The sequence below is a fragment of the Tympanuchus pallidicinctus genome, unplaced genomic scaffold (genome assembly GCF_026119805.1).
Source record: "Tympanuchus pallidicinctus isolate F22 unplaced genomic scaffold, pur_lepc_1.0 scaffold9, whole genome shotgun sequence".
In the NCBI taxonomy this organism is placed as follows: Eukaryota; Metazoa; Chordata; class Aves; order Galliformes; family Phasianidae; genus Tympanuchus; species Tympanuchus pallidicinctus.
In genome coordinates, this window is record NW_026294813.1 from 4,294,526 (window position 1) to 4,312,530 (window position 18,005).

The following is an 18,005-nucleotide window of genomic DNA, read 5'->3' on the forward strand; positions in this document are numbered from 1 at the left end:
TAAAAACATGTACTGGCACATGTATAAACCCTTCTGTGTATAAGAGTGTATAGAAACAAACTGCATCAGTCAGCATTTGACAGACAAGCAAAATAATATGTTACAACTAATTTTAAGAGCTTACAAAAATGCTCAGCACTAACCTTAAAATTTAATTTGAAAAATGTAAGTCTAATGAAGAATGTAAATATAATTCTAATCTCATCTGGTAGTACAGGGAATTAAAAGGTAATTACCAGCACGGATGAAATATTACAACAAAATTATTTCAACAAAACAGACAGATTCTGACTGAAGTAAGAAACTATTCTGCATTGTGCAGAAGAGGAGATTTCCTCATTATTCTTGACCCACGCCAAGAACCTCCCTGACTACCAATATCAATGAGAAAACAGTGAACTGACAGGATAGCAACAATTTGCCTATGCTTTACGTTTGAACATTAGCTTCAACTGCTGAAGACATACACACACATGTTCATTCATACACACACAGTTACACACATGTATGTACAAGTACACACAAATGCATGTAAATGCATACAGGAATTATTTTACACAGTGCTTCTAAAGATTAACTAAACAGGAAAAGCTGAAAAAAGGTAAGCTATGGTAACTTAAAACAGGTACCACAGTGGAGAGCAGCTTTTATGCTGTGTCCACTGGCATCTTAGGAAAAAGATGACTGTATCAGACTGATATTTCTTGAGGGCATGAGACATTACTGCCTTCTTTAGTGAGTAAACAGGCATGAAGTCAGTGGTTTTATTCTATACTCCACTTAAATCAGTTCATTTCAGAAGCCCACAAAAACATTAAAACTATAGGGACTCAGATCAGCAGCATGTTGTAACTGCATGCCATGTTTGAATAAACTGGTATTTGAAGAAATATAGCCTTCAAAGAGCTCAGGAAAATGTTTATCAAGCATTTTCACTATAAATTCAGAACTAAAATACACTTTTCTTAAATTCCATTTCTACAATAATTCCAACTTTCTAGATATAATGCTCAAAACAACAACAAAAAAGCCACAAACCTCCATCACTACAAAGCAAACACAAGCCAACAAAGATATGGATTCAAAACTAGCTACCATTAGATAAACATCAAAGGTTGTAGCCACAATGTTGCCACAGAAATTACAGGAACAAAGCTAAACAATTAAAACTCATACAACTGGCAAAAGACACAAAACAAACAAGCAATCTAACTGCCTTTCCATCTCTATTCGTCAAGAGGTATACAGCATCTTCAAAAGAAGTATAAAAATGCATAATAACATCACTGCTAAGTACTACAATAGAATCTACTACTGTAGATTCAAAGATACACATTTCATCACATACTATAGCTTTCTCTATTCTCTTTATCCCAGAAGAGGTACTGACATTAGTAATTACATTATTCCCTTTTCCCGTAGGGATTGACTGTCTTAACAACTCTCCATTTACAACCACCTGCTTAACTCCTTGCTCCACCAAGAAGGTACCAACTAACTTTTCTTTCAGGCAGTCTGAGTGCCTTAATGAAGTTAAATAAAGAAGTAGAGATTCTCTGGTTCTTCGAGAATATGTACTTCATCACCTTGTATCACATTAACAGATCTACATCTACACTGTTTCATCAACAATAGCAGGAAAATAAAGTTCTCATCTTTCCTATTCCTGGAAGTTTACTACCAGTCAAGTCATCTAATCTCCCTAGAAATCCCTCTATTGCTGACAAGAAGGAAATGAACACTACCTGGGTATCAAACCGAATGCATGAAGGAGTTTTTATTCTATGAAAACTGTAACAATACACATCAACTCCACAACAAAGGTGGTATTGCCATGGTACATACCAATGTTATTACCTCATGGGGGTGGTAAAAGCAATTCCTTCAGCAAAGGTCCTCTTGGCCTACTATGATCTTCTATTATCTCATACCAGGCCAACAGTCCTTTTGGCTTTCTATTATCTTCTATTATCTTACAACAGGTTTAACACTAGAGGCTCAACCACTCATGCTGCTAGAAGTTCTATTTTCTCCCTTACCTAAATGCCTGGGAATCAAATCTCCTCAGAGACAGTGAGGACAATGCCAAGCACTGCTTGTGTAAGGACACCAGCAAGCTGGACCATGACAACTCAATGCCACCCGTAGCCAGACGTCACTATCCAACACCGTTCTAAAAAGTCACCCTCAACTTGCTGACAATTTAAGAAACAACACTTTTCCCACTGTATCTTACCAACAAGACAGAGTAAAAGCCTGGCTGTGTCTCCCACTGCTTCAGTTGTTCCTCAGCTGGCTTCAGCACTGCAGTATCTTGACTAGTAGCTTGGGTCAAGACTTGCAAAACAACACTGCTTGCACTGTTGAGATCCATGAAAATCTGAAAGCATTTAAAAAAAGAAGAGAAACACGAATAAAAGGCGGCAAATACAGACAGGTAATTTCCATGCACATTATCTAAACACCCTGTACTAATTTTTCATTAGACTACGTTGTGTAAAATAACATCACACCCACTCATAAGCACTGTCAAGGTACAGAGATTCAACTAATTTACTTTCAGAAAATTATCCACAGTAAAAGCAAGCATTAAGTCTATAACTACAAACATTTTTACTAGATTTGAAGGATTACAGAAAATATTTTGATATTAAATTGGTTACCTTTTGTGAAGCACAGTAGACAGAGCAAACTGCAAACAGAACTTCACTGGCAAGCAGGTAAAACCATGAGGTTACCTGAAACAAGCAAGATGCATAGTATTAAAAGCTATTTTCTGAATACTTTTGCCCCTAAAGAAAAGCTGATATATTTCAGGTGGTTAATTTCTACAATTCATAGCATCATTAACGTTGTCAATGACCTCTAAGACCAGCTAGTCCAACTGTCCATCTAACATCTAGACATAGTCTATCTACGAAACTGAATTTTTCTCAACATACATGTATTTACTATCTATTTAGCATACAATCAGAAAAACTGGGAATGACAACTGCTTAATTTCAAATATAAATACATACTTATACCATGTAAAGAAAAACCAAGTCATTACTCTCTGGTTGACACGAGGCAGACATCACATTTATAACGACTGTAGAATAAGGATTACAATGAATTAAAGAGGAACATATACAAAACCAATGATATCTGACAGTTAAGATAACTGATTTTCTGTCAACAAAAATTTTCATTTATATCCTATGTAAACTTATTGCAATATCGATCTGAGTTAAAATATTTCTGTAGTTAAGTTTCTTAAATAAACAACCAAGCACAGATTATTTCTATGAAAAGGCTTGAGAATTTGCTTTTGTTCAATACTAAACAGCAAAGTTTATCATCCCAACATTCGCACAAAAAATAAGGCAGAAACTTGCCAGGGTGATATTCAGAAAGTCACAAATCAAGCCTTATTCTGAAATAGCTCTGAAATTTTGATATTTGAGAAAAGCATCACCCTAACATCAAAAAAAAAAAAAAAAACAAGCCAAACAAGATTGAAGACCTCATAATGTATGTGTTCTTTAATGAAAACAGACAAAAAAATGAAGACTTTCAGGTCAAAAACACACAGATTAAAAAAAAAAAAAAAAAAGATTAAAAAACCCCAAATCCTGTTCATACTTTCAAAACTAGCAGCCACTAAATCTCTTAGCAGAATTAACTACAAAGAGCAAACAGGTAATCTTCTGTTTTATACCCTACATACAATACATCTTTGTATGTCTCTGCTTTAACAACACTGCAAAAACAAACTACTGTTTCTCATTAACTACTTATATCAATCATTTTTACCTTTATCTCCCTACAAATTCCCTAAAAATTTCCTACAATTATGAGACCACGACAACTTTAAAATTCTCAGCTTGCTTCCTGGGAGATCATCAATTTCCACGGAACCAGGACATTGATTTACACTGTAAAATCTAACTAGAACTGGCTTTCCCTTTGTGGAACAGTGCCCAGAACAAAGAATCCAAGTCAAGGTAAAGCTCTAATGTTATACTAAAAGTCTTGATAGGCTCATTGTTCCATTTAAAATAATCACTAAAACCTGTAAATAATGCTGCTGACGTCACAGGGAGTATGAAAAGGTATTCAGGTAAAATAACACCATGTTTTTATTTTCTGCAGATATTTTATATCTTGAACACCTTGGACTCTCTGCCTCACTGAACTGCCAAAATTCACCAGAAAGCAAGAACACACTGACAACACAGAAAAACACAGGATTAACTTGAAAGGAAGGATCACAATAGGATCTCTATTGCAAAGCACTAAGAACTTCAGGAAAATAAGCTCACACAAACAAAGCATCAATAAAATGTACATTCAGAATTTTATGGTATAAACACTGCATAAAGAAGTTTGTCTAGTCTAGCTAACAGAGCTTTGGAGAACCTAAAAAAGGCAGCGATGGAAAGGAGGAAAAGAAGCAAATGGGAGAAAAGCCAGAAGAAGCAGGCAAAGAGCTTGCACTACAGAGGAAATCACAGCTCAATTCGTGCAAGACCAAATTTATACTTTGTTTCATTTGTTTCTATTTAAGAGTCAAATTATTTTCATTCTGAAAGAAATGTATTCTTATCCCACAGTCCTATGCCACTGAACAAGACCTGATAAAGTATAATTATGGAACACCTAATCAATTCAAAAAAAAAAAAAAAAGAAAAGAAAAGCAGACTATCAGTTACACTGTGAAATGAAAATCCAGTAGGGAACTTCTGAAAGTTACTGAGTTTGCAGTGTGTGCATCTGTCTAAACAAAACATCAAGTAACTTCTTCAACTTGAAATAAATTTATTGTAGGGTGTTTGCTCAGTGTTCTCCAAACACAGGAAAGCTGCATGCCTATCAACACTGATTCTGTAGCACATACCCTGACGCTGATATCAATATTCAGTGCAAGGACATCAGGGAAAAAAAAGGCAGCTTTTCTTTCTTTTATCTCCTTCCCTGTGAACGGTGTGATTACTAAAACTTCACACGCTTCAGCAAGAACAGGTGTCATCAGATGACAAACACTGAAATTAGTACAGCACTAACGAAAACCCATGCGAATTTCATCATTTTCTTGTTTCAAAATTATTACCTGACAGTTCTAGATAACAAAACAAAAACAGCAACAACAAAATCAAAGAAGCCTTTACAAAGCTTCACACATTCTTGAAAAAGTTTATATTTTCGCTTAAAAAAAAAAAAAAAAAAAAAAAAAAAAAAAAAAAAAAAAAAAGTCATTAAATATAAGCAGGTATTGCTAAAGGAATGACCTTAAAAGGTCAGGATACAAATTCACTTAACTAATTATTTTGTCTCTCAGAAAGACCGTGTCAGATGCCCAAGAAAGATCATCAGAAGAAGACAATCCATCAGTGATATTTCCTCCACAAGACCCTGGTCTGAGGACATAGTAGAGGTTTGGCATCTGAATTGAACAGCCCCCAAGATGTCTAGTCCTCCACAAATGGGCACTGTTGACTTTTTGACTCCTCATGCTGGATGAGACTGACATGAGCACCAGAACAGAAATGAAGGCACTGATTTTGCTGAAGATGGGGCAATCTTTGGTTACAGTTTATAAATAAAATCTTTATTTATAAACTCACACTCTTTAAATGCCTAAAGCTGAAGGAAGGTGAGTATTCAGGCTCTTCCTCATCCTGAAATACATTCAAATTCTAGAATCACACTGAAAACAAGAACAGCTATATATCTACAGACAAAAGATTTTATGAGAAAATATCTAAGACCTTAGCTTTTTCCATACTCCGAACAATCAGCAAAACAGCTCATACATACCCAACCAGCTAATTTGTACAATTGTTATCTTTTGTTAATTTAGTGAAACATTTTCCACAGTAATGAAGTACAGAAAAAGATTCAGTTATGATCTTCCGAAATTGATAACAGTATTTCACAAAATACAGTGTTCTCACTGAAAATAATGTTGATTACATACTGAACAGCTTTAGAAGGAACATGGCAAGTAACTCCAGGCATGTTACCACCCTCCTCTACTCAGCAGTATCTAGGAGGACACTGCATATAACATACTGCTCCTAACACAGTCTTCGGTTTTGTCATCATCTTCCCCTTCCCCAGCTCAAGAAAAAAAGTGCAGAAATTGGAGAGAGCCCAGAGTTATCAATGGAACTGGAGTCAAGCAAAGAATTATGAATAGAAATTGAGTACTTGTTTAGTATGGTAAAGTGGGAGCTACAGGATGGCTGAAAAGATACCTAAAAACGACCACATGAGAGTCACATACAAAGAGGGTGAGAACAACTTCAGGTTTTTTTGCAGATGACATTACAGGGGCTAAAGCTACCAGCCACAGATTGGGACATTCAACTAGAAACTTAAGACTTTTTTTCAGCACATTTGTTTTGAGAAAAATAGGAAAAGCAAGATTTCTATTCTGAACAGATACAAGAACCAGCAATGGCTCATCTTCTGAAAAAATACTACAGATGAAAGTTAGTACTGGTGTCAATTTTCACAAGCCATCAGCAGTGCCCATAAGCATTTCAATTTCAGGAACAGCTGGCAGTCATTCCAATCTCTCCATCATTTTCCTATGAGCCTCTTTTCCTGAGGTACCTGTATCAATCACACCTACTGAGCAGTAAAAACAAACAAACAAACAATAACAACAAAAAAACAGGTATTGAGGCTGTTCAATGTTCCACAAAAATTATTAGCAAGTACACTAGAGACCAGAATCACCACAACAACCGCATGTTGATCCTTAGGAAGATTTTCAAGAATAGTTCACCATTTCTTTGTGTAAATAAGAAACATCGTCTATACTATGCCTAATTATAGTTGTAACAAAGGAGAAAAATAAACACATCTATGTTAGAATGAATTTTGATGCTTTCATCCCTTTGCTGCTACTGACTCAAACAGTAAACCAGAACTATAACAGAATTTACACAGAAACTTATTAGTACAGTGAAACAAAAACCCAGATCTGAAATAAAAATCAGTTGACACGGGGGAAAAAGGAGCAAAGAAAGAAGGTGGAACACAGTAATAAGGGACAGTTGGTGAGAAAGGCTGGCATTAGTATTTACAGTAGTAACTAGGATTAAAATGAAAAAGATAAAAATGAAAAATTCTCTGAGGTTAAACGGAAAGTAAACTGACCAAAAACTCTTTATAGAAGGTACAGTCAGCAAGAAATGATAGTGGGGCTATTCAAAGGAGTATACTTGGACACAGCTCATGAAAAACCATGTCACAGAGCTCAGCACCAACAACACAGAAAAAGGAGAAAGGAGTGCACAAAGACAAGGAAGGAATATTTTCATTCTTTATCAGTAAGGTTGGAAGTGAAACATTTTTCACTTTACTATTGTCTAATTCCAACCCCCTGCCACAGGCAAGGATATCTCCTTCTAGACCAAGCTGCTCAAAGTCCCATGCAGCCTGGCCTTGAACAAACCCAGGGAGAGGATGTTTACAACTTCTCTGGGCAATCCATTTCAGTGTCTCACCACCTTCATAGTAAAGGATTTCTTCCTAATATCTAGTTTAAATCTACCCTCTTCAAGTTTAAAGCCATTTCCCCTCATCCTGTTGCTACATGCCCTTACAAAAGGTCCCTTCACAGCTTTCCAGTAGGCTCCCATCAGGTACTGGAAGGCCGCTATAATGTCCCCTCAGAACCTTCTCTTCTCCAGGTTGAAGCCACAGCCTGTCCCACGTTCTTTCCTGGTTCATGCTGAGTCTTTCATCAACTGACACTCCCAAATCCTTCTCCTCAGGGCTGTTCTCAAGCCATTCTCTACTCAACTCTGCCTCTGCTTAGGATTGCCCTGACCCAAGTGTAGGACCTTGCAGTTGACCTCACTGAACATCAAAAGGTTGGCAGGGGCCCATCTATCAGGCCTGTCCAGGTCCCTCTGGACCCAGATACCTTCTGGGTATCCCTTTCCTCTAGTATGTTAACCACACCACCCAGCTTGGTGTCATCTGCCAACCTGCTGAGGGTACGCTCAATCTCACTGTCCTTGTTGCCTAGAAAGATGTTAAACAGCACTGGGCTGAGAGGAACACCACTTGACACCAGTTTCCACTTGGACATTGAGTGCTGACCACAATTCTGAGTACAATCATTCTGCCAGTTCCTTATCCAACAAATGGTCCATCTGTCAAATTCATTTTTCTCCATTTTGGTGACCAGGATGTCACATGAGACAAAATCAAACACTTTGCACAAGGCCAGGTAAATTAAATCAGTTGCTCGTCTTTCACTGATGCTGTAACTCCACTGTAAAAGGCCACCAAGTTTGCCAGGCATGACTTATCCTTGGTGAAGCCATGTTGGTTACCACCAATCACTTTACTTTCCATGATGCTTTAGTAGGGCCTTCAGGAGGATCTGCTCCATGGTCTTGCCAGTCTCAGAAGTGAGAACAACTGGCATGTAGTTTCCTGCATGGCTTTTTTTCCCTTCTTGAAAATGAGGGTTATGTTCCCCCTTGTCCAGCCATCGGAAACTTCTCATGATTACCTAACTCACACAGTCCATCTTATTCGTCTAACTTCTTTGAAACTCAGCTCACCTTTGCCATTTCATAAACAAGACTGAACGCTTCACAACAAACTAGCATGCAACAGCAGACATAAAAATGCAAGTTTCAGCCTGCTCTCATGCAGGGGCATTAAACTAATTATTAATTGGTTAATTAATCAAATTAATTAACACGAAGCCTTTCCAGCAGACAGTTAAAACCTACATCTGAAGAAACGCTTCCCAAAGTTTACACATCTATTTTGAGCGATAAGCCCATCATACACACAGATTTATGGCATGCAGCAATCTCCCGCAGGCCGGCGCAGCGATGGAGCGGGACAGGCAACGACGGGAGAGGTGACGACGGGAGAGGCGGGCACCGGAGCTCCAGGAAGTCGAAGCCCCGGAGTGCGCACACCACAGGAGGCGCTCCCACGCACTGCCGGCGCCTCTCGGAGCGCCGTTTCGAGGATGGGGACGCTCGAAGGCAGCGGCGGCGCTCAGAACACCCCGCACGTGCTGCGAAGCAACAGAAAAGAGAGACGGAACTCACCGCAGCCGCGCCGGCCCTCCGTGCGACTCGGGGAAAAGCTGCTTTGCCGTCGACGTCAGCCTGCGGGAAGAAGAACAGCCGTGTGTACCGCTGCGGCCGCCCCGCCCCGTCCCGCAGGACGCGGCTCTCCCCGCAGCGCGCCGCCCCGTCCCCTCGCCGCTGCCCGGTCGGACCCGTTCCGCGCGCAGCCGGCAGCGGCGCCGAGGGCCGGGCGGACGGCGCGACGGCAGCGCGGAGTCCTTGTCCCGGCAGCCCGCCGTAACGATAGCGGCACCGGCACCTGCCTGACGCCACGGCGCACCGGAGAGCCCCGCACGACGCCGCGCAACTTCGCGGCTCGCCCCCGCCCGGCGCAGGCCGCTCCCGCTGCTCGTCCCGCCCCACTCCCGCCCGCAGGACGCCGCCGGCCCCTACCGCCTCCACACGGCAGCGCGCCGGGCCCAGCACCGACCAGCCCCGCTCGGCGCCGCGCCCCCCTCCCTATCCACCACTGCCCGCCACGCCACGCCGCGGAAGGCCGCCCCGCTCCACCCCGCGCCCCGCCCACCAGCAGCCCGCTCCCTCGCCCTGCATACCGGAGGAGTACCCGCGGGACGGCGGCAGCGCGGGAGCGGGGCACGGCACACCGCGGCTGGGCGGGGCGTGCGCGCGGCCCCCGCCTATTCTGAAGCTCGCGCCACACGCCGGCACCCGCCGCCGAAGCTGCGGTACCCCGCCTCCCCGGCGCGCCGCGCACACGTCATCTCCGCGCGACGTGGACGGGCTCTGCCCGCTGCAAAGCCGGGCAGGCGCCGTTTCGCTGCGCGTGCGCGAGGTGGGCGCGGGCTGGCCTGTGCGGGGGCGGCGGGCGTTCTGCTGCCGTTCGGCTGGGCGGCGTTCGGCGGGTGCGGCGTGATTCGAGGAGGCTCACGCTTTGCGCGGAGTTGTGTTTGTGGCGCGGGGCAGAGTGGTTACGACAGGAATTCATGCTTTGCCTCCGCACGGAACGCCTTGGCTCTGAGTTATGTCGTTGTGAGGACGAGACGACGGGAAAGCCCTGACGGGACGGACCGGCCTCTGACCGCGCCCCGCGCTCGAGCGGCCGCCCCCCAGCACGAGGCGGCACGCAGCCGCGGCGCCAGAGCGCCCCTCCGCCCCCGCGCGGCCGCCGTAGCGCCGCGGTGACGCGCTCCTGCCGCGCTGCCCGACGGGAGCTGCCGTCCGGCTGCCGTCCCGCGGCGGCCGCACGTGCGCGCGGTGCGGAGCGGCGCCGCCATGCCTAAAGTAAAGGGAAAGAAGCGGCCGCGGCAGCAGCTCCAGGAGGGCCGCGCCAACGGTGAGTGCAGGCCGGGCTGTCGACACGGAGACGCGTCGGAGGGTTCGTGGGCTTAATGGAGAAAGCGCCCGCGCTTTGCCGCGGCTCCTGGTCGGGCTGGCGCGGGGCGCGAGCTTTCCGTCTGGCTTTCCCGCAGGTATCTTATTCAACACCGGCGCCGGGCAGCACATCCTGAAGAACCCCCTCGTCGTCAACAGCATCATCGAAAAGGTGCGTGCCCCAGGGCGCTGTCCGTGTGTTCGCGGGGCCGCTGGGCAGTCAGGTGCCTGCGCGGAACCCGAACAATTCTACCCTCCCGAGGTGTTCAGCTCATAGCGCCTCAGCAGCGCCTTTCCTCCTGGGAGACGCTGAGAGAGCTGGGACTGCTCAGCCTGCACGTGAGGAGGCAGGTCCCCTCCTTACAGATCTCCGGAAGCAGGCTGGATGTGGGCCTGGGCACTCTGCTTAGGTTGAGCCGGTTGTGGACCCACAGAGCCTTGCCAGCCTCAGCCCTTCTGGGGTTCTGTGAAAGTAATGGTGAGGCTGTGCTGGTGTGGGTGCGTGTGTCAGGGGAAGTGAGTGCCCACCGTGCCTGCTGCACCTAACCGCTGTCACTCGGAGAGCTGAGAAGTTCTTTCAGCGTGCTGTTAGGGCAGCGGCTGGGGGAGTTGCTCAACTTCAGAGTTGGGCTCAGGAGCAGAAGGAATTTTTGCTTAAAAACACACTTTCATGCATTTTTATTTTCTACATCCTTTTTATGGTTGCAGAGATGCTTTTTTGTACTACTTACATTTCACTGCATTTCTTAAAAATGGTGGCTATGTGCTTACTTTTCTGTACTCATCTAAAGCACCACTTAATTAAATTGTAGGACATTATTGTTTTCACTGTTTTCCCCCTTCTCATTCAGACTGCATTTATATTTGTCTGTTAGTTCATTTCATGCTTTTACTGAGCTGCACATGCCTTCCATTTTAAAATTGAATGACCGCTACAAGTTTGTTTTAGAAAAATACTGAGATGCTATTTATTCTTAGGCTGCATTGAGGCGTACAGATGTTGTTCTAGAAGTAGGCCCTGGAACTGGTAACCTGACTGTAAAGATGCTAGAGAAAGTGAAAAAAGTAAGTGTGGACTTCCTCCTGTACTTAAATCATGTTATGGCTTAGACTGTGGCAAACAGAAGGGTCTTTTGCTGTCTCATCCAGGTAAGTAGAACTAACTGATTTATATTTTTCTCAACACGCATAATTCCAGTGAGCTTTTGTCTGTGTAATTCATACATGTTTTTGTCAAACTGTATTGCTGTTATCGATTTATCTTGTATCTCTTGCATGTCAAAGCGTAATGTAGATGTCCTAAAAACGAGCTCAGGGATGCCAGAAACCAGGAGGTTTCTGCAGAAACCTCTGTTTTTGCAGAGGGCAAAAGCTTGCTTGATCTTGATTTTCAGTAAGAATACAGGCCGTGAAAGCAGAGCCTCATGATCCTTCTGACTTTTTGAAGGGATACCTGGGTTACCACAGGGATAACTGGCTTGTGACGTTCATAGCTTTTTGATCTTTTGATGTCAGCTCTTTCTGTCATTGTGAAGCAGAATTCACCAAGCATTCCCTCTAGTAGGGAACATGAGCAGGGATTAGACTATTTTAGACAGGCCGGAAAAAAACCACACATAGCCTGATGGAAATATTGAGTAGCTGCTTAATCTTCTAGCAACGTTTGCTTGCACCTGTTTTACAGTTGTAATTTTAGACCCAGTCAGGAGTTCATATGAAGCATTGCAAATATATACATTATTTTCAGGTTATTGCTTGTGAAATTGATCCCAGACTTGTGGGTGAACTTCAGAAAAGAGTCCAAGGCACGTAAGTATCAACTGTGGAAATTATGTGAACTTAAAGCAGTGGAGCTGCTTTGGCAAACACTAGCAACATGCTTATCTTACTTAAGGTAACCCCAGTGTACTTTTCTTTAGGTGTCTGGCAAACAAACTTGAAATCAAAGTTGGAGATGTCTTGAAAACAGACTTACCATTTTTTGATGCATGTGTAGCCAACTTGCCTTACCAGGTATAGACTAAACAACGTGACAAAATTTTTTTTTCATAATTGCTGGGAAGTTGTACTGATGTTAGTACTCTTTTCCTCAGATTTCTTCACCATTTGTTTTCAAGTTATTGCTTCATAGACCCTTTTTCAGGTATGTGAAATAGCAATGCTCTGGATTGACATGTAGATGAAAAAGCCTCCTACTTTCTTTGTTTTTTGTAATGTAGAAACTGCTGATGCCTGTAGGTTAGTCACTGTGTTGTGCACAAGGAGGTGATTTAGTCTTCAAGAATTTCTCCTGTTTGCACTAGAATTGCAACTGATTGTTACTCCAGAGATAAGCAGTGCATAGTAAAATTTCAGATGCTTTCCTACATTAGGTAATAAGGTTGATAAGGGTAGAATTGAAGCCATGACATTTCCTATTGTCCATAAGGTGTAAAAATGTAGCTGACCAGGTACTTCTGTGTGTAGTTCAATATGTCGTTGACAGACTTCTTTTAGTGATGTTACTGGTCAGTTTTTGGAGTTAGAGAACTTGGGTTTGAAAGATTTGTCATAGGAATACTCAAAGTTATTTGTTAGTCGCACACAGAACTCTGAGACTAGTCCCTGTCTCTTTGATCTTCATCCACTTGAAATAATCAAACTCTGTAGTAGCACTGAAACAATTTGACTGATTTCACTGAGGCTTTTTTGAACAATCTGAGCTAATTAAGCAAGTGTGCGCACTGCTTTAAGTGCTGAGAGGGAAAAAGATGTGTTTTCTTACTGCTAGTTGGCTTTTGATTTAAAAGTTGATTAAACTTAGGATTTATTTGTCATATCTGTTTCTCCCAGGTGTGCAATACTTATGTTTCAAAGAGAATTTGCACTTCGTTTGGTTGCAAAACCAGGAAGTAAGCTGTACTGCAGACTTTCTATTAATACTCAGTTATTAGCTCGAGTGGACCATCTGATGAAGGTATACATTACATAACAAAGCTGTTGAAGAGAAAACTATGTTTCTATGAATGTGAAGATGTGCATATTAATCATGAAGCTGCTTAACTTCTAACAGGTTGGAAAAAACAACTTCAAGCCACCTCCTAAAGTTGAATCCAGTGTTGTCAGAATAGAGCCAAAGAACCCACCACCGCCCATCAACTTCCAGGTGAGCATCGTATGCTCTACTAACAATTTAACATAGTACTTATTATCTTGCATGCAAGACAGGGAGGTGATCCAAGTCAGCCAGCATAACTTGTCCAAGGGCCAGTTGAATGGAATTCTAGGATGGAGTGACAGCATCAATGGACAAAGGAAGGGTAATGATGTCATCTTCCTGAACTTCTTCAAGGCCTTTGACATGCTATCATATCGCATTCTTATGTATAGATTGGGAAGATGTAGATTTGAAAGGTGAATTATTCAGTGAAGAAATTGGTTGTATGGTTGTGGCCAGCAGGTCGGTATCCAGGTAGAGGCTGATGATGAGTGGTCTCCCTCCAGGACATCTTGGGATCAGTGTTCTTCAACATCTTTATCAGCAATCTAGAAAGTAGGTCCCAGTGTACCCTCAAGCAAATTTGCAGATGACTCAGCTGAGTAGTGCAGTTGATACAACAGAAGGAAGGGATGCCATTCAGAGGGACCTGGAGAGGCTTGAAAAGTGGGCCTTTGTGAACCTAAGGAAGTTCAATAAGGACAAGTTCAAGGTGTTTCACTTGGGTTGAGGCAATCGCAGATGTGTACGTTATGAGAAGAGAACTCTTTGAGAGCAGCCCTGCAGAGAAGGACCTGGGGATCCTTGAGGATGCAAAGGCTTGATGCAAGCCAGCAGCATGCACTTGTGACCTAGAAGGCCAAGTGTATCTTGGGCTGCATCAACAGGGTGGCCAGTAGGGTGAGGGATGGGAATGTCCCCCTTTGATCTGCCCTTATGAGGCCTCACCTGAGATACTGCATCCATTCTTGAGTCCCAAACACAAGAAGGATGTGGAGATGTTGGGACAGATTTAGAACAGAAGGGCCATAAAAATGACCTGATGTCTTCAATGATTCTCCCATGAATACAGGCTGGGGGAGCTGGGCTTTTTCAGCTGGTTCAGCCTATGAGGAAACCTCATTACATAAAGCATTTCCTTTACATAAAGAAAGCTTATAAACAAGAGGAAGACTCACTTTTTACAGACTCAGAAAGGACAAGGGAAAATGGTTTTCAACTAAAGAAGAGGAAATTTAAGTTAGATGTTAAGAAATTCTTTACTCAGAGGGTGGTGAGGCACTGGCACAGGCTTCCTGGAGAAGATGTGTGTGTCCTAACTAAGGAGATGTTACAGACATGCTGGCTGGGGCCTCTGGGTAACCAATATCATGGACGTTGTCCTTGCTTATGGTAGTTGAGTTGGAATGTGTTACCTTCAATGTCCATTTCAACGTAAGTTGTTCTATGATTCTGTTTCTGACAAGATTGAGATAATAACTCCGTATCAGCGGGGGAGTTGCAACTCATAATGTGCCTTTCATAGTGCTCCCCCTTCTGGCTGATTGCTTTGTTGTTTATGATAAAAAGAGTGTCTTCAGGTCACTCTTTACAGTGTCAGAAGATAGATGCTACAAGATAACGTTTTTGGAGTTGATTTTTGAAGTGTTTTGATTTTAAAGACTTTTCCAACCTTGTCCAGCACTATTCAAATATTTCTGAAGCATCTTGCATCTTCAGCACTTAAAATTTCATCTGGAAGCCCTGGCCACAGGAAAGAGCAAGTGGTTTTATTGGGTGAAGTGTTGTTTTTTTTTTTTCTCCTCAACTTGTATTACTTTGTCCAAGATTGTGTGCTTTTTCACGAAATTCTTAAGAAAGATACTCTCCTGAAAGATCATTTAGGGTTGCAAAATTATCAAGTGTTTGTTTCTGATTGTAGCAGCTGTATTTTCCTTTCAGTAAGGATTGTACACTTCAATTTCAGGAATGGGATGGTCTGGTAAGGATAGCCTTTGTTAGGAAAAACAAGACCCTCTCTGCAGCCTTCAAGTAAGTAACTTCTATTCGAGAAAAAATTTTCAAAGTTTGAGAGTTCATCCAATTCACCATTCACTTTGTGAAAGTGCATGGCAGTGTTAAATGCATGCCATCAGAGTCTGGAATAAACTTTGAAGGAGAGTTTATGCTGTGGTCACAAACTCTTACAAAATGAAACTTTTAGGAGGTAACCCTTTAACAGGCATCTGTTTAAAAAGAACAACTCTATGTCATCAATAGTTTATTTTTATAGTAAAGTCTAACAGAAAGGCAAAAAAATAAAGATCAGCTTTCATTCTAGATTTACATTTCCTTTAGGTCAAGTGCTGTAGAGCAGTTGCTGGATCACAACTACCGAATTCATTGTTCCTTACATAATGCAGTAAGTTCCTTTTTAATACATCAAATTTTAAGCCTGTGAGTTGTGACCTAAACTCTAATATTGTAAGAATAAAAAAATAACAATGGAAAGGCTCGACATGCAAAAGCATGTCTGAGACAGTTTTGGGAAGGGAGAAATTTAGCTTTTTTTCTTAAAGAAAAATCTGAAACTGTTCCTAAATTGCAGTGAAAAAAGATTAAATCTGAGGACATTGTTAATACAGTGGCTGTACGTGTCTCAAGGACTGACCTCACAGCCTGCTAAGAAAACCTTGTGTCAGATTAACAATGCTGTTACTGATTCATTTATAGCGAATGGGCTAAGGTATAATTTCAGACACGGGAATACAGTAATCCATAGAAAAAAAAAAAAAAGTACAGCTTACATTGCTTAAAAGAAGCAGGTCTAAAAGCAGGGAAATAATGTTAATATTTTTCTGTGCTTTGACTAGAAAAGTAATTTGAATCCTTTTTTTTCTATTGCCAGGAAATACCTGAAAATTTCAAAATTTCAGAGAAAATACAGACAGTCCTAAAAGATACAGGTTACTCTGAAAAACGAGCCCGCTCCATGGATATAGATGATTTCATTCGGTAATTCTTTTCTGTCTTCCTTCTAAGCTTCTTCAGATTCCACCTGCTTCTATACCTATGCTGAACAGATTAATAGTGGGTCACATAGGAAAAGTAGCATCCCTGCATTCCTCTGAATGCCAAACACTCTTTTCTTTCCAATCTGAACATGAAGCGTTTATATACATATAGAGTTTTAACTGCTGTTTACAGTATTTGTAAGCAACTAGATAAAGATCCCTGCTCCTGTAATGTCTGCACTAAGCACTTCTACATCTCTTCTACAAACGCCTCGAGGAACGTAATTGCTAATGTCACTTTTCTGCATGCTTGCACAGCCCTTACTTAAGGATTGGGCCTTAATCTGTACCGTAATTTGGAAATATTTGTAATTTCCTACTATATTGTCTGGCTTCTGGCTATTAACTCCAAGTTGGAGCAAGAATCATCTAAAATTCCTGCTTGTTTGTCAGTGTAACAGTCAATGCTGTAACTGCTCTTTACAGAGATGTAGCAAACCTGGTAGGATGCAACATAAATAACTGGACTGGAAATGTACCTGTAGCACTAAAGTGGCAAACTTAGTAGTAATTTCCAATATAACAGTGTAACAGTTCTTTCTTGTATTTAATTATGGATGCTTTTGTGCTGTCGTGAATGCTAGTAAGCATGTCTTAGAAATGATTTAATCTGCTGTATAAATTAATAGAAATTGTGACATGAATATTTCACTTTTTTCAGACTCTTGCATGGCTTCAACTCAGAAGGCATCCATTTCTCGTAGACTTTACCAGAAGAGTGAAAGATCTTCTGTACTTATTCTGTAAGCCTTATCTAATCCCACGTGACTGAAAAGGGAGAAGCTCTTCTCACAAAAGCAGCAGAATACAGCGTTCACATTTTGATTCCCATTGAGAATAAGATGTGCTATTTTATCACAGACAACAGAAGAGGAGATACTACTCCATATTTTAAATGCATTCAGTTCGTTCATGGCTGAAGAGCTGGACTTCGACACAAAACTGTATTTTTCAGTATACTCAATGACACGGGGATTGATACTGCCATAACTTAAGTCTGTATTCTCTGATCATGAACTTCATCTCAGTATATTCCTACAATACGGTAGAATCTGATCTGGCAACAAAAATGGATATGTAGTAATTCCAGTTAAATGCTTCCTTTTGATTTGAAATGACCACGTCTTCCATTTGTCCTCCAGGAACCAATGGCATTCCAAGTCTGTTAGCAACTTAGTACTGTTAAGAAAATCCCATTAAGTGTTTTTCAGAAACAAGAGCATTTGTCTTATGGGCTTTGTATAAGCTACTGAGGTCGATATTTCCTCTATCAACTGTCTTAGTGCTTTTGATCCTTCGTAGGAATTAGCAGAAAATTACCAGCTGACCGGCAGTCTTAATGCATGGCCAGAATCCACAGATTTTTTTTTTAGTCAACTGTCTTGTGGGATAGATGAGTGCACAGTGAGGTGGGTTGAGAACTGGCTGACTGGCAGAGCGCAGAGGGTCGTCGTTGGCGGTGCAGAGTCCGGTTGGAGGCCTGTAACCAGTGGTGTTCCTCAGGGGTCGGTGCTGGGTCCGGTCTTGTTCAACATCTTCATCAATGAC

At 42.1% G+C, this 18,005-nt stretch overlaps 2 protein-coding genes across 4 annotated transcripts in view; one reads left to right on the forward strand and one right to left on the reverse strand.

The window, feature by feature from the left end:
* The window catches only part of IPO11 (importin 11), an 85,957-nt gene that overhangs the window by 65,472 nt on the left and 2,480 nt on the right, over positions 1 to 18,005 (reverse strand). Inside the window, exons 1-4 of one of the 3 annotated variants that reach the window (XM_052670414.1) lie at positions 9,650 to 9,788; positions 9,075 to 9,134; positions 2,664 to 2,738; positions 2,237 to 2,380 (exon numbers count right to left, since the gene is read on the reverse strand). The exons of 1 other annotated variant lie outside the window; for it this stretch is intronic. In XM_052670414.1, the coding sequence (XP_052526374.1) occupies positions 2,237 to 2,374 (138 nt within the window). In that variant the 5' untranslated portion in view covers positions 2,375 to 2,380; positions 2,664 to 2,738; positions 9,075 to 9,134; positions 9,650 to 9,788. Of the gene's footprint in view, positions 1 to 2,236; positions 2,381 to 2,663; positions 2,739 to 9,074; positions 9,135 to 9,488; positions 9,543 to 9,649; positions 9,789 to 18,005 lie in introns of those variants that run through there. One more of the 3 variants, XM_052670415.1, reaches the window with a different exon arrangement.
* On the forward strand, positions 10,250 to 17,676 carry DIMT1 (DIM1 rRNA methyltransferase and ribosome maturation factor). Its single transcript, XM_052670465.1, has 12 exons — positions 10,250 to 10,389; positions 10,526 to 10,599; positions 11,406 to 11,492; positions 12,175 to 12,236; positions 12,347 to 12,440; positions 12,521 to 12,570; positions 13,260 to 13,383; positions 13,480 to 13,572; positions 15,371 to 15,435; positions 15,742 to 15,805; positions 16,292 to 16,398; positions 17,119 to 17,676. The coding sequence occupies exons 1-12, from the start codon at positions 10,329 to 10,331 to the stop codon at positions 17,159 to 17,161; spliced, it is 924 nt and encodes a 307-aa protein (XP_052526425.1). The 5' UTR covers positions 10,250 to 10,328; the 3' UTR covers positions 17,162 to 17,676.

Excerpts from the sequence above, each read along its gene's own strand:
- DIMT1 (XM_052670465.1), top strand. The coding sequence starts at position 10,329 with ATGCCTAAAGTAAAGGGAAAGAAGCGGCCGCGGCAGCAGCTCCAGGAG. Across the intron at positions 10,390-10,525 it reads CCAGGAGGGCCGCGCCAACG|GTATCTTATTCAACACCGGC; the intron begins GTGAGTGCAGGC and ends GCTTTCCCGCAG. Across the intron at positions 13,384-13,479 it reads GAGTGGACCATCTGATGAAG|GTTGGAAAAAACAACTTCAA; the intron begins GTATACATTACA and ends AACTTCTAACAG.